At 37.8% G+C, this 24,617-nt stretch overlaps 2 protein-coding genes and 1 long non-coding RNA gene across 3 annotated transcripts; 2 read left to right on the top strand and 1 right to left on the bottom strand.

The window, feature by feature from the left end:
• The first annotated feature begins 941 nt into the window (after nt 1-941).
• On the top strand, nt 942-1,878 carry LOC149098759 (uncharacterized). The gene is made up of 2 exons (XR_016203455.1): nt 942-1,427; nt 1,504-1,878. It is a non-coding gene; the product is annotated as an uncharacterized LOC149098759 (long non-coding RNA).
• A 1,214-nt stretch (nt 1,879-3,092) lies between these two features.
• LOC110039946 (uncharacterized) lies at nt 3,093-7,724 on the top strand. Its single transcript, XM_020745127.2, has one exon. The coding sequence runs from the start codon at nt 3,570-3,572 to the stop codon at nt 6,936-6,938; it is 3,369 nt and encodes a 1,122-aa protein (XP_020600786.2). The 5' UTR covers nt 3,093-3,569; the 3' UTR covers nt 6,939-7,724.
• A 1,591-nt stretch (nt 7,725-9,315) lies between these two features.
• On the bottom strand, nt 9,316-24,591 carry LOC110041241 (2-amino-3-ketobutyrate coenzyme A ligase, mitochondrial-like). Its single transcript, XM_089276943.1, has 12 exons — nt 24,475-24,591; nt 23,254-23,477; nt 22,814-22,903; nt 22,478-22,697; nt 21,738-21,834; nt 21,166-21,252; nt 20,516-20,598; nt 13,318-13,427; nt 12,765-12,866; nt 12,036-12,111; nt 11,149-11,196; nt 9,316-10,603 (listed from the first exon to the last, which is right to left on the bottom strand). The coding sequence occupies exons 1-12, from the start codon at nt 24,515-24,517 to the stop codon at nt 10,497-10,499; spliced, it is 1,287 nt and encodes a 428-aa protein (XP_089133069.1). The 5' UTR covers nt 24,518-24,591; the 3' UTR covers nt 9,316-10,496.
• Nucleotides 24,592-24,617: the final 26 nt, after the last annotated feature.

Genomic DNA, 24,617 nt, shown 5'->3' with positions numbered 1-24,617 from the left:
TCTCTGCTTTTTAAACTACAGACTACCGGTAATGGTTAACTGAAATTACAGTTAGCCAAGCAATATTATGAAGCAGATTTTGTCTCCACAGTGACAGTGGACATCTGTTTAAGTCTTTTCATGCACACCCGACCTTGAGGGATAAAGAAAGCATCCACTCTCACCCTCAGAATAGTATTGTGTTCTCCCCTAATTATGTAAGATGTACGGCGACCCCGCGATCGAACGTGACGATTTACAGCCCATTTAACATAGTCACATTTTACAGTCTGTTAAGGTTACCGTATACCTTCAGGGGTGTCTCGCGTCCAAGCGATGTAGCGCGTCCGGTTTAAGAGGCCCTGCACCTAAGAAACGACCGATGATTTCCGGCTAAAAAATAAAATCGGCCGATTTTTATCTCTCAAGTAGAGGTTACCGAATACTATTTAAAAATGAATTTCTTTTGTTTCAGTTTCGCTTTAAACCAAAAATATCGAGCCGCAAAGTTTTTCCGTCTGAAAGCAGCAAAATCAGGCCGAAAATAAGCCCCCGCAAAAAACTGTTTAGAAATTACTACCGCAACGCAAAATAATGAGAAAACTACACAGTGTTGAAGAAAAAGGCCTTTTAATGCAATATCATTCGATAAACATCAAAAATCTGCCGAAGCGATTAACAAATAAAGTTTCAAATATTGCATACTAAATTAGATGGAGCGTTGGAGCTGATTTTAAAATAATTATTTCTCAAAAGTTCAACGCTTTTGAAAGCAATCACAGTGATGAATGAGACATTGGAGGGATACAAATCACGTTTCTGGAAAAACATTTTTCGGCCAAAGTATATTGACCTTGTACAAAGCGTTCAAAGTTACCGTGTTCACCGTTATCCTGCTACTTCGGCGAAACGCTTCTCTTTTGCCAATACGGCCGTGGATAGCGTGGTAAACGTCACTTTAAACCTTGCTAGGCATTCAGAGACTATCCTGAGTAGAAGGATGTAGAATTGAAAGAGAAAGGAAGATGAAAAATACGCAGAAGAAGAAAATAACTCGAAATTACCATCTGCTAACGAAAGTTGAATCTGGAAAATGTCGTCGCCTAACAGCGGCCAGTGACGTCATTGGTCACGTAAAGGTCGCATGAGCGTGGGAAAACGAGTCTGCAATGTCCTTCGGGCGGTCAGCGGCTAGAGATCCAGTCGTGACCCCATAACTCAGATCACGCTGCGACCAAAACGGTGTGGCGGTTGGGGAAGTTTTTCTTTTTGAGTGACCATCATTTGTGAAAAATAACATAACATTGTTCCGCTAAACGTTTTCTGGCCGGGAAAAATTGTTTTCCTATTTGTGCATTCGTTTGGATTCCACCGCTATTGATACAAATAACGTCAATGGCCGCTGTCACGCGACGACATTTTCCAGATTCAACTTTCGTTAGCAGATGGTAATTTCGAGTTATTTTCTTTTTCTGTGTATTTTTCATCTTCCTTACTCTCTTAATTCTACTTCCTTCTACTTAGGACGGTCTTTGAATGCCTAGCAAGGTTTAAAGTGGCGTTTAACACGCTATCCACGGCCGTATTGGCAAAAGAGAAGTGTTTCGCCGAAGTAGCAGGATAACGGTAAAAACGGTAACTTTGAACGCTTTGTACAAGGTCAATATACTTTGGCCGAAAAATCTTTTTCCAGAAACGTGATTTGTATCCCTCCAATGTCTCATTCATCACTGTGATTGCTTTCAAAAGCGTTGAACATTTGAGAAATAATTATTTTAAAATCAGCTCCAACGCTCCATCTAATTTAGTATGCAATATTTGAAACTTTATTTGTTAATCGCTTCGGCAGTTTTTTGATGTTTATCGAATGATATTGCATTAAAAGGCCTTTTTCTTCAACACTGTGTAGTTTTCTCATTATTTTGCGTTGCGATAGTAATTTCTAAACAGTTTTTTGCGGGGGCTTATTTTCGGCCTGATTTTGCTGCTTTCAGACGGAAAAACTTTGCGGCTCGATATTTTTGGTTTAAAGCGAAACTGAAACAAAAGAAATTCATTTTTAAATAGTATTCGGTAACCTCTACTTGAGAGATAAAAATCGGCCGATTTTATTTTTTAGCCGGAAATCATCGGTCGTTTCTTAGGCGCAGGGCCTCTTAAGCTGTAGATACCTAAGCCCCTATATCAAATTAAAGCTTATAGAGCTGGCTATCAAACCATACCAAAAATTTTGAAATAAAATGAATTGCCAATTTTTTCACGGTCACCAAATGCAAGCGTCCTAATCACCTTTTGGAAGCTACAAGTCAAACCGAATTTTGTTTTTCGCCAATTTATTTTTTTTCCTCGGTTTCAGGACAAAAAGCGCTAAAAAAGCGTGTCTGCGTTTTTCCATATTCAATTGTAGTAAAAAGTTTCAGAACATTTTCGAAATAGGATTAAAAAAATGTGAAGTGATCGTACAAAAATCGCTCTCGGAGAAAAAATATTTCGAAATAAACAATTCGCAGACACGTTTTTGTTTTTTATATGTTAATCTAGCTACTGTCCAAATTTGAGGGCAAACAAACAAATTCCGTTTGAGTTGTAACTTTTTAAAGTGTCTGCTTCAAGTGAAAAAATTTATCCGAGAAAACAGCGCTAAGAAAAATATCTTACTTCGTAAACGAACTCCGCCCACAAACGCCTTCAACTGGGTTCTCAGATCACTGAGCCAATCAGCGCTTGGAAAATTTACTACCATTAACTCGCGGGTGAAATTTACGCGTGAATCTGCAAGAAAAAACCTTGCGTTTCGCAATGCGCTCAAGGCGGAGAGATAATTTTTCTGCAGCTGGGTTTTTCTTGAAGCTGGTTTGGCAAAACGGGGAAGACGAAAAAGGATACGAACGTTAGAGTAGCTGGGCGACGAGAACAAACAAAAGAAAGCGCGGCAGAGCAAATGTGCATGGATAATATTGCAATGGATCTCAATGAGTTGGACGATTCATCGGTATCGAACTCAACAAAAGAGTCACTGTAAACATCGCTGTTATCGCTGTCGAGTTCCCAAATTTTACACAACCTTTCTCTTCTTTTGACTCGATCTTTTTGCCCGCTTGATACGTCCGTAGCTTCATCCGCGAGGCCGACTTTCGCTTCTTCACTCATTGATGTATTTTTATTCATTCTTCGCTCTTTCGAACTGGTAAACGGAGTTTTCCGTGGTCCATGTTTACTTATAACTTAATAGAATTACATCTAACACGAAAAATGCTTGGATTAACAATGCTGATTAACTGAGTAGCCAGCCAATTCGTGGTATCCATATCGGTAATATTCCCGCGAAAGTAGTCTCGGTTGATTGCATACACGTTATAGGGCTGTCAATCAAGAGGGAACTTTTACTTCCGGCCATAACGTAAAACATCCATTTCTCCGCCAATATTAGGTTTTTTTCAATTTTGTTTTCAGAAATTAGAGATTACTCTTCGACCATTAGTTTGAACCAAAAATCCAAATTTGAAGAAAATTGCCGATCTGAAGGTATACTGTAACCTTAATCATCCATATCACCCCCCGCGCCGTGTGTTTCATCACGTGACGTCTGGATGTGTAGCTGCCGTCCTTGGCAGCAGCGCCTTGCCTTGTCAGCGCGGTCGGCGCCGTCGATGGAAGGCGCTAAGGAGCTGTTATTGTCAAAGTACTTCAGCTCTTTTGGCTACGTTGTTGCCTTGTTTCACTTTCCACCTTTAGTAATATTAAGTGCATATACAGGAAATCTGAGAACCAGCGAACGTCGAACATTTAGCTGTCCTTCCTCTCCAGATTCTCGAGACGAGTGTTTGGTGAAATACGACGAACATTACAACTCTCCTTTTCCACTGTACGGATTTGTTCTTTTGTGTTTTCTTCCGCCTATGGCTGTGTGCATCGCTTACTCATGGTGCTTTGTGAAATCACGTGTTGATGAGATAGAAATCGCTTTGAAACCAGATACAGAAAACCCTCGGCGCCGTCCAAGACTGACAACTCGCCGAGTGTTTTATTCCTACTTTCTTCATCTGTTTGTGCGACTCGTCTTAGGGATTTTGTTTGTAGTGTTACAGAACTTCGTGTTTTATCCAGATGGCTTTCCCACGGAATTTGCCTGCGTTTCTGCTACCGTAAAGCCCACAGTTATCTTAAATTCCACGGATTTCAATGTGACAAAAGATGATGGCTTAGCTATTGACTGTGACAATTCTGTTGGATCTGACAACGCTACCTGTGCGATGGGAATTTGCGCAGTTAACATTCTGTTCGCTATTCTGGTGTTTGTAGAGTTGTGTTATCTTTCGGTGCGAGCACTACAAAGTGAAGAATTCACATTCGACTCCAAATTTTGTCAAAAGTACCTTTTCAACCAGAGCGGAACTGCAGTCACTCTGCGTGAGACGATATTGCGCATGAAGAGACAAGTGCGTGAAGAGACAGAATTTTTGGAACCTTTGATTCCTCATCCCGAAAACGAAAACAAAAGTCTGTTGGATGACATTTTCGTCGATCTTGTTATTTACACGGGAAGAGCGATACACGAATTTACTGACTTGTCGAAAAGACACGAAATATTTGAGATCTATTTGAAGCCCCAACGTGGATCCATTCCTATAGGGAAACTTGGCGAGTTATTTCATCCTAACGAAGATACCAAATGGCAAGATCCTCGCAAAATTCTGATAATCGGTCGCCCAGGCATCGGAAAATCGTTGCTATGTAAAAAATTGTCGCGTGACTGGAGCAAGGGTGACCTCTTGCGTGACGGTAACCAAAGCTTCAAACATTTGTTCATGTGCCAATTTAGATGGTTCAATTCTGAGACATCCACGAATATTTCTCTCAAACATCTATTGAGTCGTGTAGTTTCAGAAGGGAGTATTGACAATGACGTTTTGCAGGACTTGTTGGATCACCCTGAGAAAGTTCTACTTATCTTTGATGGCCTAGATGAATTTAAGCACCATGAGAACTGTTTGGATGACGAGAGAGCACAAGGTGGAAATAGTCCAACAGAGGAGATGCCATTCTCTGCCCTGTATATGAAACTAATGAAAGGAAAACAGCTTCCTGGAGCCACAGTTCTGACAACTTGTAGGCCAAATGTGGTACAGAGTCTTGCAGGGCTGCAATTTGACCGAAGAGTGGAGATAATGGGATTTACACCAGAGAAGGTTCAGGAATATGTATACAATTTTTTTGCTCGTGACATTAAGACAAGGAATAGAGTATGGGGGCATATCAGTAGCAATACAGAGTTGTTGTCCTTGTGTTACATTCCTGTGAACAGTTTCATTGTCTGTTCCATTTTGAAAGAGTTGATCAAACTGCAAGACACTGATTCGGGAAGTGCATTGCCCACAACTTCAACAGAGATTTACAATGGAGCATTGAGGTTATTTATTTTCAAGTGCCACCCAGAATTCAAGGGCAAACAGCTAACAGAGGATTATCTTGCAGGAAATGTTGGCTTCTCAGATTCTGTTGAAAAAACATTAAGTCAAGTAGAATCACTGGCAAAAACAGGGATAGAAGAAAGGCGACTGGTGTTTGATTCAACAGAAGTCAAGGGAATTGAAGGCTGTGGCTTGTTCAACCGCATGCCAAACCGTCAGATCACACCTTTTAAACTTGAGCCTCAGTTCTGTTTCATCCATTTGACACTGCAGGAGCTGCTTGCAGCCAGAAAAGTTGCAAAGATGAAGCCCAGTGATCTCAGTGATTTTATCACTTCAACTGTCTCAGACCCAAAGTGGCATCTTGTGATTCAGTTTGTGGCAGGTCTACTTGGTGGCCAGGAACATGAATCCATGAACAGTTATATCAGCCTTCTTTGTGATATTTTGACAGAAGAGCTGCCAAGGAAGAGGTATAAAACACGACAGAAGGCTTTACTCTTGATGAAATGTTTGCACGAGTGTAACAATGAAACTATTCTGAAGAAGGTAGCTTCTAAACTGCAGAAGAACAGTAAGTTTGGTAACAGATTAGATTTGTCTAGTAGTCAAGTAACACCTGCTGACTGTACAGCAATTGCACATTTCATAACACACCTACAAGAACTATCTGAGTTGGTCCTCTTTGCTAACAATGTAGCAGACCAAGGTGTAGCACACCTGTGTGGTGCACTGAAAGATGGAAATTGTAAACTCCGTAAGTTAGACCTTCACCTGACCAATATAACAGATCAAGGTGTAGCACACCTGTGTGGTGTACTGAAAGGTGGAAATTGTAAACTCACTAAGTTGGACCTTCAAGAGAACAATATAACAGACCAAGGTGTAGCACACCTGTGTGGTGCACTGAAAGATGGAAATTGTAACCTCACTAAGTTGGACCTTTATGCTAACAATATAACAGACCAAGGTGTAGTACACCTGTGTGATGCACTGAAAGATATAAATTGTAAACTCGCTAAGTTGGGCCTTGGGAATATCAATATAACAGACCAAGGTGTAGCATACCTGTGTAGTGTTTTGAAAGATGGAAATTGTAAACTCACTAAGTTGTACCTTCAAGAGAATGTAACAGACCGAGGTGTGGCACACCTGTGTGATGCACTGAAAGATGGAAGTTGTAAACTCACTAAGTTGTACCTTCAAGGGAACAATATTACAGACCAAGGTGTAGCACACTTGTGTGATGCCCTGAAAGATGAAAATTGTAAACTTACAGAGTTGGGGCTTTCTAGTGACAAGACAACAGACCAAGGCATAGAACACCTGTGTGATGCACTAATAAATGCAAATTGTAACCTCACTGAGTTGGACCTTATTGGTAACAATATAACAGACCAAGGTGTAGCTCACCTTTGTGATGCACTGAAGGATGTAAATTGGCTTGCTAAGTTAAAAATTGGAAGTGACTATATAACAGGCCAAGGTGAAGCACTCCTGCATGACACACTAAAAGATGTAAATTGCAAACTCGAAGTTTTCCCCTAACAGACTAAGGCACATCATGGAAGTTAAAGATAGGAGAAGACAATCAGTAAATTTTGGAGTAATTAAGTTTTAGAATAAATCTTAGAATATTGCGGGAGGAGATTTATTGTTGATACAGACTATACATTAGAGGTAATATTATCAACTCTAATGTGTTTTGTAAAGCCTTTAAGTGACTAAAGAAAAGTAGAAACAAAAATAGAAAATGAGACAAAATTAGAAAAATAATTGATGTGACCATGGGCCTGAATAACTGTACCTCTAAATATCAGTGAATAGCTTGAATAATCTTGTGTGTAAACATGTCTTTTAATTAATGATGTGAAATGGTTTAGCTTTTCTTTTGTACAGTTTCATTGATTTGCATTTTTCTTTTCATGCAGTGATATTTAGAAATAATATATTTGCAAATATCCTGTGTATGAGTGCCTAATGAGAGTGATTGAGATGTCAGTTAAGTTACAAATCTTTGAAAAAATTAGGAGACCCTGGTTCTGGAAGTTTTCTTAGTTCTATATTTTCTTTATCAAAAATGCTTATTAGAAGCAGAAAGAATTCGGTTGCATAAGAATTTGGATATTTTTTGATTTGATTTTTAGAAGAATGTTGTAAGTGTGTCACGCAATGTGGGATTCAAAACATTTATTGAGATGGACAGATGATAGTTATAAGTTCATTAAAATGTACAAGAGGGTTTGCTTCATAATGTTGTATAATGTAAATAATTTGTCACATGTCCACCTGTACAAATAGGCTTTGTGAACGATAATAAATACTTTGAAGGTATCATCCTTACTAGATTGGTTAAGTTCAGTAATTTATTATTGTTGGAGATTGAACAAGAGAAGCCTGTGAATGCAGCCAGCTCTTGTTAGCTATAGAGTGGTGATGAGAGCAAGAATGAGCAGCTGGGTTGTGACAATCCATAGTTTGAAAAGACCTTGGAAAACCAGTGGAAGTTTGCCAGGTCTATGAAAAGTCCTTAAAAATGAAAAAAGTCCTAAATTCTATTAAAAAAGTTCTAAAATTGTTCCCAACTGTCTTTGAATTTTATTGATACATCTGGGAATCCATTGAGCATTATGCACATGGGTATGAGACGAATGTGACTTTTAGGCTCAACTAGTTGATTTTGGGGAAAATTTGTACCCATCTCCCCTGCCTGGGAAAATCTTCCAATCTACATGAAAAAATTGGCAGAGGAAAACTGAGCCCCTCAGAGTTGCTGAAATGTCCTTGAATTCCAAGCCTTGAACACTTCCCGGTAAAAAGGTGTCAGCTGATGTGTGAATAAATCATTGGAACATAATCCTGGTTTGGAATCTGTTTCAATACTGATAATATAGGATATCGCATTCTCTGGTAAAAAGTATTTAAAAACTGCAAGCTTTCGACAGCCGGTCTACTGTCTTTGATGGATAAAAATTGTTATCAAATCACATAAATTTAAAATTACTGCATGTGTAAAGAATGTTCAAAAGAATGCGAAAAGTGCTAAAATTAATGTTTGTTTTAAAGAATGTTGTATTGTCTTTGGAGTGGGCATGAGTTATTATCAACCTCAACAGTTTTTGCCATGTGCCATGATTCCAGTGTCTTTCTGGTGCGATGGTTTCCTTTGTCAATGAAGACAATAGGCCGGCTGTCGAAAGCTTATGTTTTTAAGTACTTTTTACCAGAGAATGCTATATCCTATGTTGTCATGATCAATCTTGGTAACGGATCCGCAATATTTTTGTTTCAATATTGTTGATTACAATTTTTTTTTCCTTTGTTTTCTTTCATTTTTTTTTTAAAAATCCTTCCTGATAGTATGGGATATGATTTTCAGCGATACGACTTATGGCCCATTCAGTGGCTTGTGGCGTGGCAGTCTGTATCCCACTTTATGGCTTGCAGCTGGGTGGCCTGAAGTATGGTTCAAATTTTCCGCACATATTTTAATTCAGTAGTATACACGACCCCACAAGCTTAGTAGCTCTACTCTTATTGTGTTAAAATAAAGATCAGTAAAGATCAATAAAGGTTTTATGTTATGTTTTGATCAGCGGTGCAGTAAGTATAAAATTTTATGCAGGCTACAAACTACATATGACCCAAGTGGCCCGTCAGGCTGGTTCCTTTTCTGGTTTTTGCTAGTCCATTGCAGGGCTACCCCCATTTACCGCTTGATCCGGAGACGACAGCACTAACTATGAAGCCACCGTGCCTCACACATTTTTTTCACAGACAGGGCGGCAATTAATGAAGTGGGGAGTGGTCCATGCACCTTTTAGCAGAACTAGTGATAAAATACCCGTTTTAGATCTGAATAGGGCACAGAGTTAGTCAATTAAGCAATAGTGTTTAAATTGGGTTAAGAAACATCACCACTGACCATAGGAAATAGTTTTTTATTTGAACATCAGCGTGAAGTTTAATACTAAGATGAAAAATTATGATTGGAAACCGCTATTTGAAGCAAATTCCCTTAAAAATTTTATAAGTGCAATTAGGTTATTCACTCTCAATTTCTATGAGGTGATAGTTGATTTTGGCTTGATTACCAGCCACTGGGAAAGGAGCCTGCACCAGAGAGAGTGGTGGAAATCAAGCCTAAAGTTGATTCGGCCTATTCATACTTGTCAACTACCACCTCATAGAAATCTCATTATTTCATTAGGGCCTTTAACTTATCAATAATAATTGTAAAATAGGGCCACTATAAACATGCTCCCTGGTAGGGAGTAAATTAAAGCTGTGTTTCGACACTCAAAAAAAATACCTCCATGTGCAAGATATATATAAATATTAACCCTAAATGTTCCTTAATTAACAAATAAAGATGATCTATTAAATATTAATGTTGATGGTTAACTCACTCTCTTCTCACCAAATGCTAATATTTATGGTATGAACTGTTACACTATTTTTGAGTGGATGGATAATAAGGATATATTACTACCCAAACAATTCCTGCAAGCAAAATATGCCCACGAAAGAATTTATAGAATAAGCCAAAATAATTTTTGCACTGCAACCTCAGTGATATATTTAGAAAACATTTTGCATAGAAATATTACAAGCGTACCAACACAACACCCCTGTCTCTCTCGATCAAAAATATCCCTGTCCATCCTTAAATATTTGGGAGAAATGTTTTACCCCCTAAAATACCTCCTAAATTAGTAAAAATTATACCCAGAACTTTTTATGTAATGAGAACTTTTTTCAGCATTTCTGGGTGTTCTCACTTGGTAATTATGCATTATTACACACAATTAAGTAAAACATGAAAAAAAGTGTACCCTTGCTGTATTTATTTTTCGGAGTATTCCTCAAGAAATCTTTCTTATTGCAATGTAATGCAAGCAAACACAGTTTTCTTTGGTAGTAAATAAGACCTGAGCTGAAGAACTGACCGCCTAATTCATTTCGTGTTATTAATAACACTATGAAGGTTTACAGTCCCTGCAAATTACCTGTCTTGACAATAAACAGTTTTATCAGTTTATTTAGAACACTCAGAGAATATTTTTTTAGTTCAATTCAAATTGCTAAAATTATTCATACATTTATTTAAATCACTCCTTTCTTTTTTCCAACATCAACAAAAGCGTCAACACAACGTTCAATCTCCTCTGTACTATGGGCAGCAGAGATCTGTACACGTATCCTAGCTTTGCCTGTATATATGCAAAAGATAAATATTAAATAGGTGTGTTTGAGCTCATACAGGTGCTTTTGCAATTCCTGCATTCCAGCTCCTTATACTCAGGGAAAGCCAAACCAGTCAGGGAAAAGTAAAGTGAAGAAATGTGAATGTTATGCTCATTGAATTTTCTTTGCTGATTTTTTCTTACTGATTCAACATTCCCTTGCCCCCCATCAATTGTACCCGCTGGGTCTCCAAGGATACTCATGTTCACTTCACAAACGCTCGGCTGAATTTACTTATCAAATGCTATTACCGGTATTTTTCAATTTCTCAGGAGAGGTCGCACCTAGCCTTTGTAACAAAATAACTTCAGCAAGCTCAATATTAAGGGGTCGGGATATTTTTCGGAAATATACTTTTGTCCTATAGTGCACAGTGTCTTGTGTTTGGCATCAATGATTGACTAGAATTGAATTGATTCAATCTGTTTTTGTATTGTCAACAGTGCTGTCTAGTCATTGGAAAATTGTTCCACAGACAGAAAATGTTATCCAAAATGATAAAACAGCTTACCCTTGGGAACAACGGGAAATGTGAAACCTATCACATACACTCCACGCTCTGCAAAATCAGAAACGGGAAACAAATCAACTCTTTGCAAAACTATTACAATTCAGTAAAATTATCAGTAAACCAGCCATGTGTATCATAATGAGTAAATAATGAGCATCAGAAAAGAAATTCATGTCCACTAGCTTTTGCTAGTAGATTTTGCAGGTGCACTAATGGTTCTACCCATCATTCCTAATGCCCGACGAGTAAGTACGGGATCAAATCTTACAGGAAATTCACATAATTTACAGACTGATGTGATGTAAGAGATAAGCTTATTATATTAAATAAATTAAATTTTAAATTATTACAATCAGTCATATCATTCTATTAATAGTAAGAATTACTACAGGGGTTAGTGAGAATATCTAATTCTGTTAGTACGTCATAGTTACTTGACCATTGGTTTCTTTGCATCCTGAAAGCTGCATTCAATATGCATTATTTTATTTGTCAACTATGGTGATTCAATGAAATATTAACCCTGACACACCAATCAATCAAGCAGACAAGCAAGAAAACAATGAAGCAATCAATCAATCAATCAATCAATCAATCAATCAGTCAGTCAGTCAGTCAGTCAGTCAATCAATCAATCATTTGGGAAGCCACTAAATTAATCAATAAACAAACCAATCAGAGGAACCTCCACTATTGGACACCAAACATAAACAGCCACTTAGTTGTGGTCTTCACCATATACAAGCACTATATCTTTTGAGCTCATAGGTTGTATGAGCCAGACACCTTGACCTAACAAGACCCATTTTCAGTTCCCAACATACGTTCGCGTGCCGGAGTGGCAAATCTTGAATTAGAAAACCAACATTTGGGTGATATACACCCACCTAACATTTCATCAGCAAACTCTACAGCAAGCCGAGCATCTCCTAACATGACTGGTGTTATTGGGTGACCATCACCCTATAATGCCAAAAAAAAACAACACAACAGAATTATTATGTACTAGGAGATAGCCATGGTATGATCAATATGCTAGAGATTTATGTGTACATGTGAACAAACATTCTACTTAATATCATAATGCTGGTTTACTTATTGCCTTTAATTTTACTCCTGTGAAAACAAGTCTTTTTACAAAACTCATTCAATGAAAAGAATGTGTTTCACCTACACAGTGTTGGAAACTAAATTTTGACAGCACTCACCATTTGGGTGAGTGACTCTCAAAACGCACTTGCCTGGAGAAATTTTTACTGCCCAGATAGACGCCTCTCTGCTATGATTCACAAACCATACATTTTTTTTTTGGTATCTCGTAATCACGGATGCCCAGCTTGCCATTTCATGTTGAGGTACATTTCTTGTTTGGGACTAAGGACTATAAAGTGCCACAAGCTCCATACTGACTGTACAATATATTTGAACTTCTATGATAATCATTGTACATAATATTTATTACCAGGGCCCCTCTGAATACCAGCCATGATGTTGAATGGGCCACCCTAGTTAAACAAAGTTTTACTACAACTACCAATTATTATTCCCTAGTCTGGCCCTCACTCTCGGTTAGACTAGGAGGTTAAAATCTTTAAACTTGGAGTTCAGTTACTTACAGTGATGTTGAAACCTGCTGCTGTCATTTTTGTTCGAAATAACATGGTGTTGTCAGACACTTTTTTAATCAGATCTGAGTCATTCATTAACAGATCAAACACCTGGAGGATTGCAAAAATATATGAAAAAACAGTAGATATCAGCAATTATGCTACAGATGAAAAAAGGAAAACTGTTTTATGTTGCAGGATCATACTCCACCTTTAGTATGCTGGTCAAGCTTGTTTATTTGTTTACATCTAGACTGCTGGCAAATGGTATTTTCTTAGGGTCAGTGGTATTTCTTCTCACGAGTGCTTCACCTATGTCTCGTCCCAATCTCTTCTAGTCTGAAATGTTCCCGCCTCATTTCGAAAGAAAAACAGACCAGCAACTGATATATATATTTGAATTTGGCAGGTCTAACAGTCGATGAACAAAGCCTAATAAGTACCACTTATCAGAGAAATAATTAATGTTAGAGTGGAACAAATGAACGAGTCTTCTTTGTACATAGAGTAGTATGATGCTCAGCAGACAGAGAAATTTACCTGCTCATTCAGTGCAGCTCACCTTACTGGCCCCACCCACCACAGGAGGAGGTAGGGTGTTGGAGAAGAGATAAGGACGGGACTTCTGACGTAATAATTGGATCAGCTGTCTAGGTCCTGTTGTGTAACCACCTACAGTACACCGGAGTAATAAATCAATAGTTTATTAGTTCCTCTTTACCAATTTTTGCAGAATTTATGACAAATCTGTCACTCTATCTGTCTGGTGATTTACATGTCTTACCAAATTTTTTGAATGGTTAATTAAATGTAAATGGGCATCAATTTGTATAAGTTGTGTTGCCATTAGCTAGGTATTTGAAGCATAAATGATTAAATTCCTTATTTAGAGCTTGCTCACATACTACCACATCATAGTCTTGGGGTCTCATAATTTATGCAGTCAAGCATCCACAGCAGAGAACTTAATTAGTCATGTATCTGGCGTTTCTTAAGATGGAGCCTAAGCTTACTTGCCATTTTGTTTTCTATATCCTTTAATATATAAATTGTAGTTTTCTTTCTTCATGTGGCTATGAGTCCAGCCAAATCCTGAACGTGGATGAAACCCCAATGAGATTCGAGTTGCCAGCCACAAGAACACTGGAGTTCACTGAAATCACCTTGGCTTTGTTCACATTTAATACTCCCTTAGTAACACTCATTAGAAAGTCATGTCTTTAACTGTAGCCTACTCAGAGTTTTTTTTCTCTAACTTATAGGAACCAAGGAGTTGATTCGGAGGAATCTTTGATTTACGCCTGAGGGTCGAGACTTCTTGTTTGGGATTCTTTCCGTGCCAATTTAATGGATGCAGTTAAAGATCTACTTGACAGATGAAACGTTGATGTTGCCGTAATTCCCAGTGGCTTCACTCCAGTTCTCCAGCCCCTGGATAAGTGCATCAATAAGCCATCCAAGAAGCAAAGGTCAGTGCGCAGTACAAAGCCTGGATGATTAACAGCCCATTTACCTACACGCCTTCACTTCCAGAAAGAAGCGAGCGCCCAGTAAAGAGATGGTGTTGTGTTGGATCGATCGAGCATGGAGAGAGATCCCAGTTGATTTGATAACGAGATTGTTCAAGTCCTGTGGTATCAACAATGCTCTCGATGGAACTGAAGATGATGCTGTTTGGGATGAAGAGGAAGAAGCAGCAGAAGACGCAGAAGAGCCGATTGACAACAAGTTTGAGACAGACAGTGAAGCCGAAGACAACGAGTAGCTGAGCTCAGCCAAGTTTTCAAACAAAAGGTTCTTTTCAGAGCCACCCTGGTTCTTTTTAGAACCAAAAAATCACATAAAGTCAATGATCAACGTTGCTTGTCTTTTGTGTATTCATTTACCGGTATTTATTTACATACTCATTTCAGTTTATTAGGGAAATTTGGAGAAGTTATATTTTTTTGTGCGAAAACACTCGGTTATAAGATGCACCCAGAGTTTTGAGCAGATTTTGATCGAACAAGCCTATTTTCTCGTAAAAAATGGTATGCTTTATAAGTGAATAAATACGGTATTAATTTTTGTTATTTATTAATCATCGTACCCTAATTCTATTTTTGACTGTGTGGCAAATTAAAAAAATAAATATAAAAATAAAATGATTGTCATATTGTCCTTAAATGTACAATATTTACACACCACTCAAGATAATATATAGATTTAGCCAAGCCTAAAAGCGGAGCTCGTCAGTTATTTTTTGGAATGTTGTTACTGATGAAAATAATCCAACATGTACATGTATGTGAAGTAAACTGCAAGTGATTTTATACTTTCAGCCCGAACTAGGATCACATCAGCAGATCGAGGTGTAAGATGGTGTAATGATGAAAACAGAGCCATGATTTCAAGCATTTCAGGGGAGCCACCAATAATGTTGATCACATAACAGAACTGTCTTCTGTGCTTTTTGGTGACATTTCCTGTTCTTTCTTATTGAGAAAGACATGAAATTGTTATTAATCATTATATTCTTTCTTAGTTAACAATTGGGACTCCTGCACAAAAGAAGTTTATTTACACATTTTTTGTTGTTGTGGGGTATGACTGAAATGTAGTGGCTACAATATATTCAGTCCCCAAATTTCTACCAAATGAAATCTCACAAAAATACCAAAGTAGTATACACATGTAAAAAGTTAAAAAGTTTTGTTTTCTAACTTGATCCCCAAAGACAGTTAGCTATCTTCATTTTTGTATGGCATCTCCTCCTGCTAAAAGGGTTTGCACCATCTCTTAAAGTATAAGTATAAGCAAAATCACTCTGGCATGAACGATAAATATGATACTTTGTTGCTGATCATGAATACTTGCATAGGCTTCTGATAATAATTTTACTATTCAATTCCAATGTGATTTGTTCTTTTTCTCGAATGAGACTGTGGACTACAGGAGCTGTTATTGGGTTCCATTAATTAATTTTGCTCATAATGATTAAATTATACCAAGAATTATAAGTACATGTAAGCTATAAGTAAGTTATATTATGTACGTGTATTTTGTCTGCACTACACAACCAAATGCACTCAAAGATTATGAGGCATAGGTACATTTGTCAGAAAAAGCCAGCATATCAAAGATATGTTTAGATTGACACATCAATTAAAGATAATTTATAGCAAAATGGATAAACAATACATCAATATCCTGCATGCACCAAAGCTGGAGATGGGGTTATAAGGCAGTCATTTAAACAACTGATTGAAATAATTTATAAATTAGAGAACACTATTTGCACAACACTAGGGAACAAATTAACCTTATTGAACGTTGCAAATGGCAAGGCTGTCAGTAGAATGTCACAAATTTCTCAACTCTTTCTTTCTACAAAAATACTAATCCTGCAACTTTGCTTAAGACCCAGTTCTCCATTTCGTGTTGGCAAAATATTAATTTATGCCATGTCCAATGCCAGTTATCACAAAATTGATTTAAGAGCAACATAAACCAAGCACAATAAATATCATTTTTAAGCCAAAAAAGCAATTATTTGAATAAACCATGACATGATGAGTAAATTGTCTCCAAGAAAAACTGATTAATTTAACAGACACTTTAAATAATTAGTTAATACATGTATCATAGGTGTTTCTTAATAATGTAATACAGTTTATCTGTCACAATGTTGCAGCTACAGCTGTATGATATTACTACACACAGTATGGGTTGCAGAACTCAACTTCCAAGTCAGTTTGTTCAATGAACTTTGTGCAGAAATTATTATGGCATCAAGTTGTCTGTGAATATAGAGAAACCAAACAAAGCATTACAATCTTAAGTAATAAATTATTGAACTCTTTTACATGTATGTACAATGTATATTCCATTAATATTGGGGATCTCTCAGAAGCTACATCTATGATGATTTAATTTGCTCCCAGTGCATTTTTTTATGGAACTTTTCACACATTAATATCTCTGTTATGACAGCGGTCTCTGTGTTCTATAACAATTAGTACACAAGAAAAATACACTCAGTAAAATATTGTTTACAATAAAAATCAATCCCTATAAGCAATCATAAGGACCTTCAATTTATATTTCTTTAGAAATATCTCACCTGGCCATGGTTGCTTTGAAAATCTTTGCTGTTTTAATCCAGGTTGCCCATGTGTACACTGTTCATATATTGACTGACAGGAACAGGGATGTAATCATACTGTATATCGCTGCTACTTGAACACCACTGAACATACAAAGACATATCAATTATAATTTATAACCAACAGATGACATTCCTTTCATTGATATACAGTGTCCTTCATTACTAGTTGTTTACTGAGTGTCTACAGTAGTGAATCAAATGTTAGGGGGATGGCACCAAAACTTTCACAGTGGCAGGCTCTGTCCTGAGATGCAAAGCAAACATATATAACTGTTATGAACTTGACGACTTGCTTTTGAGCGCACATGCAATTTGCTTTAAACAAGAAACTGGAACATTGCAGTACAACAATGTGCATGTAGTCCCAATCAAAGGGCCATCCGAGCTGTTTGGTTGTACATATAACTGAAAATCAGACTTTGTCAGGATAAATACTGATGTTCTTGCTGACTTAATCTGAGTGGGCAGTTCCAGAAGATATTCACACGCAATGTCTGAGAAATCATTAATTACAAAATATGCTTTAAGAAATATCTTACCTGGTAAGGCCAACTTTCAGAAAGTTTTGTAATCTAGACTGGCTGGCCAGTTCATACATTTGACAAGTTCATAACAGTTAAATTTGTGCGCTTCAACATCACATTACAATGTACATGTAGTAGCGTTGGTCGACTGAAAACAGCATAATTTGGTTAATTAATTTACACTGTACAATATTTGGTTATATATTGGTGTATATCGTTGCACACCAACAGATGACTATTAAAATTAATTTACAGAACATATTGGCAGCTAAATCATAACAAGTGAAAAATTGAGCATGAGCCATTTACATGTACATGTAACAGCCCTCACCTCAGAACCGTCATAGATATAATATATTTTCAAACTCGCTGAAATTTCAGATTATTCAATATTAACATGCACGTACATCTTTAACAGTGTGTTTGCTTTACATTCACTTAACACACAACCGGTATCCACCATAGGCAGACTTTTAAGTTTGCCTTTGAAAATAAATTGCATCATCTAATGCATCTTTCATTACCTATTCTTGTGACGAAATGACACAAAATCCAAGTACAAGAAGTCATAAGCATAAAACTAACTTAATTACCTGGTAATGCTTACAGCACCTCTTACTGTCTGCATATGCCGTCCATAAACTGGTACTGCCTGGACAATACTCATTATTTTTCTGATCACATCTTTTAAAATGTCACTGTTATATAATTTGTCCTGAAAAGGCAAATGCATGAAATGTTATGCCTTTGGCACTCACCACATACCTTTACATGATGTACAATGTACACCAAGTCATGATCGACATTCACAATTCTTTTTACTTTCATTGTAACTTTTTTTGTAACTTTTTGCGGTGTCATTTTCCCACACTTGAAGACAGGACTTCCACATTAGGTGGTAATTCTCTATGAATTCACAGGGAGTGATAACAATTAAATGGTGACTAACTTTAGCAAAGGAGGCATTCAAATGTCAGTTTTTAGCGTTAACTTTCTTCGACGAGCAAAAAAGTAAAGCACAACAAAGAAAACAGTCAGTGACATTCGGTTAATAAGTTAGTCAATCAAAAAATTAGTGTGAAAAAGAGAGCAGAGAGAGAGAGTGGAGCGAGGAATGCACTCTCACCAACTAAATTTTGAATGTACATAAGTAAAAGTTATTTTTATTACCGAGAAATGGTCAGGGGATGGACTTCTATACCCTTAATTTTTTCTACGTATGTAAATGTCATTTTCACTGTTCAAGTTACCGAGCACAGCTCTAAGCATTTTTTTTAATTAGTACTATCTCACTGTTATGGAACATTTCCATAAGTGTAAATACCACACTAGGGAATAACATCTCATTAGGAAAATAGGGGCCATGTACCCCCAACCAAAAACAGTGGCACTAATAAAATGAAATAGCAAATCAAAATCGAAGTAGAGCTTTACTTGCCGACAGGGTTTACATGCATAATCGTCTACTCGACATTTCGACTACAAGCATTTCACCAAACCGAACTAACTGGACAACAACAAAATAAAACGAGGAAATCTACATTATAAACACAATATGCATATCATTACAGCTGAGTATCAAACAGCAAATCCCTTCTCAATGAAGGATGACTGAATGAAAGAAAGGATGAAGAAAATTCGTTTAAGCTTGCAGTGTTAAAGTTTAACAATTATTCACGCCTAAGCATAGATTTGAATATCACAGTGTGTATTTTTGCCGACGGCTTAATTTAGCTTTGCAGTCATTTTATCGGCGGTAGCTTTACCAGTCTTCAACCAAATTAACCTGGAAATTCCTCCCAAGCATTTCGTCAAACCGAATAAATTGAACTAACAAAACGAGGAAATACTTTGTAATCACAAGATGTAAATATTCACATAGGTACGTCAAAAGTAAATTTAGCAAATCCTGTTCGCTTCGGCTTAAAATGGTTTGTTGACCTATCTTGGTTTAAGAAATTCTTGTAGTCTAGGAAGCGGTTGTGCCAATTAACACAGAGAAAACTTCAAAACTTGCCCGGTAGTGTTTACAAATACAGATTTTTTTTTTTAAACGTGACGACGAAACTCGAGACAAAACTTGATTTGTTTACAATATGCAACTTACAACCTCGATCCCACAAAACCACTCAAGTGTTATTGTTATGAGCGAAATTAAACCTATGTAATTTACAAAATGCCTCACAGCATGGCTTCAAATAAGGAAGACTTTAAAAAAGGATTCCTACTGAAAATAAGCTTATCTCGCCGAGGCAACTTCATAATTTCCATAGCAAACGTCGCTTACCTCAAGTTGGCAATTCACTTCGGCCAGTGCAAATCTTCCAGGCAGAAACTTGCTGCAAAAGTTGTGAAGACTGAACGGAACTGATCTAATCTTTTCGATAGATCAACGAATCAACCACTTTTTTCCGCTGTGTTTTCTGTTTTACACTAAACACACAGTTCTCTGGTTCGTCACCTGATTTTAATCATGTGACTTTTCTTGCTCGGCTGCACAGCATCTCGACGCGCGAATTAATTGAGCGGTTCTACAGTCGTCGGGTATTTCGTCTCCTTTCTATAGTCCTCGTTACCTTTGCTTCACGGCATTGTTCCGTATTATTTCATCCCCTTTCTCTAGTCCTTGACTCGCTATAATTAACGGCAGTGTTCAGTACTGTTTCACCTCCTTCCCCAGCGCTGGCCCGCTCTCTTTCACGATCTTCTTCGCTACTTCTTTGCTACTTCTTTGCCTGTAATTTCTTGCATTCCGTTTCTGTTTTATGCTTCAGTGCAACCCCATCTTAAAAACGTTAGATCAACCTCCGCTATTATTTGTTGATATGGCAAATAGAAATGAGTTTTCTTTTCTTTAAAAATCCCGCCAAAAAAAGATGGCATTCCTCGGTTCCCCCGTTTGCGCTACCGCGAGGCTCCTCTCCCCCTCCCCCAGAGTCTGTACGGACGGCGTTCGCTCGCTCGCTCGTACGGTGACGTCATAACCAAATTTTCTCGGCTTGATGGGTTTACCAAAATTTCTAAGGTATGGGGCTCTGCTCGCGCGCCTTTGGCGCGCGGGAGCTCCGCTATTATTCATTCATTCATACCTGCTCCACCACCCAAAGCTTTTCCAAGAGTAGAGTTGATAATATCTACACGGCCCTTGCAGTTCAAATAGTCCTCTGTTCCCCTATCAACAAAGAGTGTGGCTATTAAATGACTTCACAGTGATCATATTATATATTTGTCACAAGTGCAAGTCAGTGGGAGGTGCTGTGGCCTCGTGGTAAGTGCGTACATGCTTTTGGATTGCATAGTCTGGGTTCAAGCCCTGACAGGGGACAATATGTTGTGTCCCTGGGCAAGACACTTCACTCTCACAGTGCCTCTCTCCACACCCACGAGTACAAATGGGTAACAGCAAATTTAATGCTGGGGGGTAACCATGCAATAGATTAGCATCCCATCCAAGGGAGAGCAGAAAAACTCCTAGTCACTTCATGCAACTGAAACCTCGGCCTGATATGGGCCACTTAGTTGTAATTTGCATTTTTTATCCTTTACAAGTGCTAATGTGAGTCATTAAATCAAGAGAAACCTATTAGTGATTACACACAGGTTGCATGGCAAGTAGGTGTCTACATAACCAATTACAATCTACTGGTAATAAATATTATATTTTTGCTGCAGTGATGATTAATAATTGAAAATACAATTCTAACAAGTGCATAACATAAATTCAAGGGTGTCCAGATACCTTCCTGTTTCACCTAAGAATCCGGTAGCATGACACTCGTCAATAAAAGTCAGTGCACCATACTTCTCTGCTAGGTCACACAGCTCACTGTTAGAGGAACCACCACAAGTATTATTAATTGAAAGCTTGTATAGGGTGTTACAAATAAAATTAAGTTCATTTTCATTATTAAATAATGACATAATTACATATGGGAACTCCCATGTGAAAAGGTTGGGACTGGCTGGGTGCTCGACGGAGAGTAAATAACAAACTTTGGTCTCACATAGGGTTTTTACAACAAAACACTACTATTTTTTAAACCCCGATCAAGATATTTTGGGGGTTGCCATCCAAGAAGGTCTGTGTTAAAGTGGTTTCTTTTAGGGGTCAAACAACACTCTAGCCATGCCCAGATTGTTCTCCTTTAATTCATTTAATAAAAAGTTTTCCCCATGAGCATCCCTTATCCACCTTTTTACATCAGTGCCCCCCCCCCAACCCAGATATTCAAGTCAGACACTATTGTCTATACTGTAACCACTTGTCATGAGCTAGAGCTTAGAGCTTGAGTAGACTTCACAGTCACTTACTTGAGAGGAGCAACTTTTCCATCCATGCTGAAAACACCATCTGTAACTATCAACTTCATGCGTGCTCCCTCAGCTTCTTTCAGCTTCTCCTCTAGGTCTAGCATGGAGTTTAAAACCATATAGTCAAGAGACTTTAATCCCTGATCAGCAAGGATTATTATTTCATATACATGTATTGGGATCATATCATACTACTCTTTCCAGTAGACCTACAATTTTTTTCCAGGTGTCAGAGTAACATTTTGATGCTGCGAGTTTGTTTCAGATGTACTATATAATTGGTCTGAAGCAAAACCATTACTCTGGAGGAGGTAAAAAAAATTACAGGTGTCATGGTCAGATTATGTGTACTAAGGGCTTCCACGGTCAAGTGTCAATCAATACCCTCCATTGACCCTCAATCAACACTTGATCAATACTCTATTGACAGGTCGGTTGACAATCAATCAACATCTCCGTTGAATGCCAGTTGTGATTGATGTCTAAATTTTGCAGACATGCAATTGAGTGTCAATCAATACATATGAGTTGGTCGACACTTGGCTCTATACTGAATGTCACTTGATCGAGATGTTGATAGTGTCGACCTAGTGTTGACCAAGTATTGATTGATGTGTTAATCAAATGTTGATCGACACTTGACCAGAGATGCCTTTTAGTACATGATTCTCACAGTCTACTTGGAAGAGTTTGTAATTTATTGTCTTTCTCATTTACCTCAGGCAAACCGCAAATCATACCTGCCATATCTTTATTCTTGTATTTGAATTTCTTGGCTTTACATAACCGTACTCCATCAATGATAGACGCATGATTCAGTTCATCGCTTAAGACGGCATCTTCTGGACTTAAAAGAGCCTCAAACAAACCGGTGTTTGCATCAAAACAACAAGGATATAAAATTGCGTCTTCACGGTCATGAAATCGTGATATCTTTTCCTCCAGTTCCTTGTGAATATCCTGTGAATAAATATATATGTATTGACCACATCATTCTGTTCATTTTTAATTGTGAAAATATTATATTTTATAATAATTAAAAAATAACATCAATTTATTTATGAAAATGATTTTACCTGTGTACCACAAATAAATCTGACTGAACTCAGGCCATTGCCATATTTATCTAAAGCATCTTTTGCTGCTTGAATAACTTCTGGGTGCGACTGAAAAAAGTGAAAAAGAAACATACAAAAGTCTCACAAAGAATTATTTTTAATTAAGAGCTTTGTCATTGTGGTGGCTAGCCACCCCCTTCCTTTGGGACAGGCAAAAAAATAAAAACTGAAAAGAGATCATATTTGTGACTGTGAATATTACAGCAGAAATAAAGGCAAAAACTCTGGACAGGTTCCTCATGACAATTTCTACTTTGTAGCATTACTTGTAGCATTGCCAGTCTTAAATTAGACACCTCTTAAAACTGCAACTCCAAGGTACTAGCCACCTCCCCCAGCTCAAAAGAATCGTGGATCCACCCACCCCTGGATAAAGTCTGTAAGACTAAGTAACTCACTGAAAGTCCCAGATAGTTGTTGGCACAAAAATTAAGCAGCTTATCACTTCTTCCTTGGACAGCAATCTCCGATGCTTGCTTTGTGCTTATAACCCTTTCACTTTTCCAAGTTCCCGCTTGTTGAATGTCACTGATCTGAGAGTCTAAGATACTAAGAAGGGTAGCTTGTGCTGCACTTGCATTCCGGACAGATATCTGGAGTTGTGAATGGCCAGCAAACACAGCTAAAAAATAAAAAATAAAAAAATAAGAAACACATACAAAAAGAAATCAAGACTCTGAGATGAAAGGCATCACAAACACATCTGAGATGATGAACAAGATAGACTAATTCTCTGAGATATGTATTAGTCTTTAATAGGTTCCTTTTGATATTAGTTTATGCCTGTGCAACACAATTATCACCCTTGTGATAGAAACAAGCTTACTAGCTCACCGACTAGGAGTATTTCTCCTCCCCCCAGGATAGGATGCTAGTCTATCACAGGGTTACCCCCAGCATTAAATTTGCTGGTACCCATTTATACTCCTGGGTGCTGAGAGAGGCACTGGTGAGATTAAATTGTAATGTCCAAGAACACAACGCATTCTCTTGCCAGACTCAAATCTGGACTGCTTGATCCAGAGGTGAGGACACTAACCACGAGGCAAATGTATGTCCAAAAATAAAGACCTCAGTTACTACAGCAGACAAAAAAGGACGACATGAGCACAATCCTCAACAACACCAAGGTATTTAGGTCCCAAATTATGGAATATACCGCCACAAAAACTCGAAAAACTTTCTTCCGTGATTGGTTTCAGGTTATGATTATGAATTTGAGACAAATTTATGAAAAAAGAAAAAATCAAAATAGTTTCAGGTAAACTGAAATCACGGACGAGCAACGCCTCCAACACACCTCCGGAAGAGCGATCGCTGCCTTGGGAAGAAAGGATGTCTTCATACACAGACAATAGACTACGCAGTTATTACAGACGCTTTGATGTTAACACCGAAATTTCAACACGCGTTGGGAAGATCAGTTAAGTTAATTAACTTAGATCGAGTATGGCCAATAACCTTAATCCTTGACTAAATATGTTCCTCAATGATTGCACAAAGCTTATGGAAGTTTTTTCCACGTGACAAATTGAAGTAGACGAATTATTCAACAGTGAAATTATAAAGTGCTTGTAAAAATCCTTATCCGGGGATGAAATCTTCCTTTAATTTCATACCTGATGGAGATATAGAGCGAAGTGATGTCCTCAATGCAGCCATACTTTTGAAAGCTAAAACATACACTGGTTACTTCAGTCCGCGTGAATATTTCTGTCTGCGAGTCGTCGCGTAGAGTCCCAAGTAAGCCTCGCTTCCGTGT

The sequence above is a fragment of the Orbicella faveolata genome, unplaced genomic scaffold (assembly GCF_042242905.1).
Source record: "Orbicella faveolata isolate gen_17 unplaced genomic scaffold, um_ofav_v1 contig_46, whole genome shotgun sequence".
In the NCBI taxonomy this organism is placed as follows: domain Eukaryota; kingdom Metazoa; phylum Cnidaria; class Anthozoa; order Scleractinia; family Merulinidae; genus Orbicella; species Orbicella faveolata.
This window is presented reverse-complemented; position numbering and strand designations above follow the sequence as displayed.

Excerpts from the sequence above, each read along its gene's own strand:
- LOC110039946 (XM_020745127.2), top strand. The coding sequence starts at position 3,570 with ATGTGTAGCTGCCGTCCTTGGCAGCAGCGCCTTGCCTTGTCAGCGCGG.
- LOC110041241 (XM_089276943.1), bottom strand. The coding sequence starts at position 24,517 with ATGGCTGCATTGAGGACATCACTTCGCTCTATATCTCCATCAG. Across the intron at positions 23,478-24,474 it reads TCGCTCTATATCTCCATCAG|CTGTGTTTGCTGGCCATTCA; the intron begins GTATGAAATTAA and ends TTTATTTTTTAG. Across the intron at positions 21,253-21,737 it reads GGAAAAGTTGCTCCTCTCAA|TGAGCTGTGTGACCTAGCAG; the intron begins GTAAGTGACTGT and ends TTCCTCTAACAG.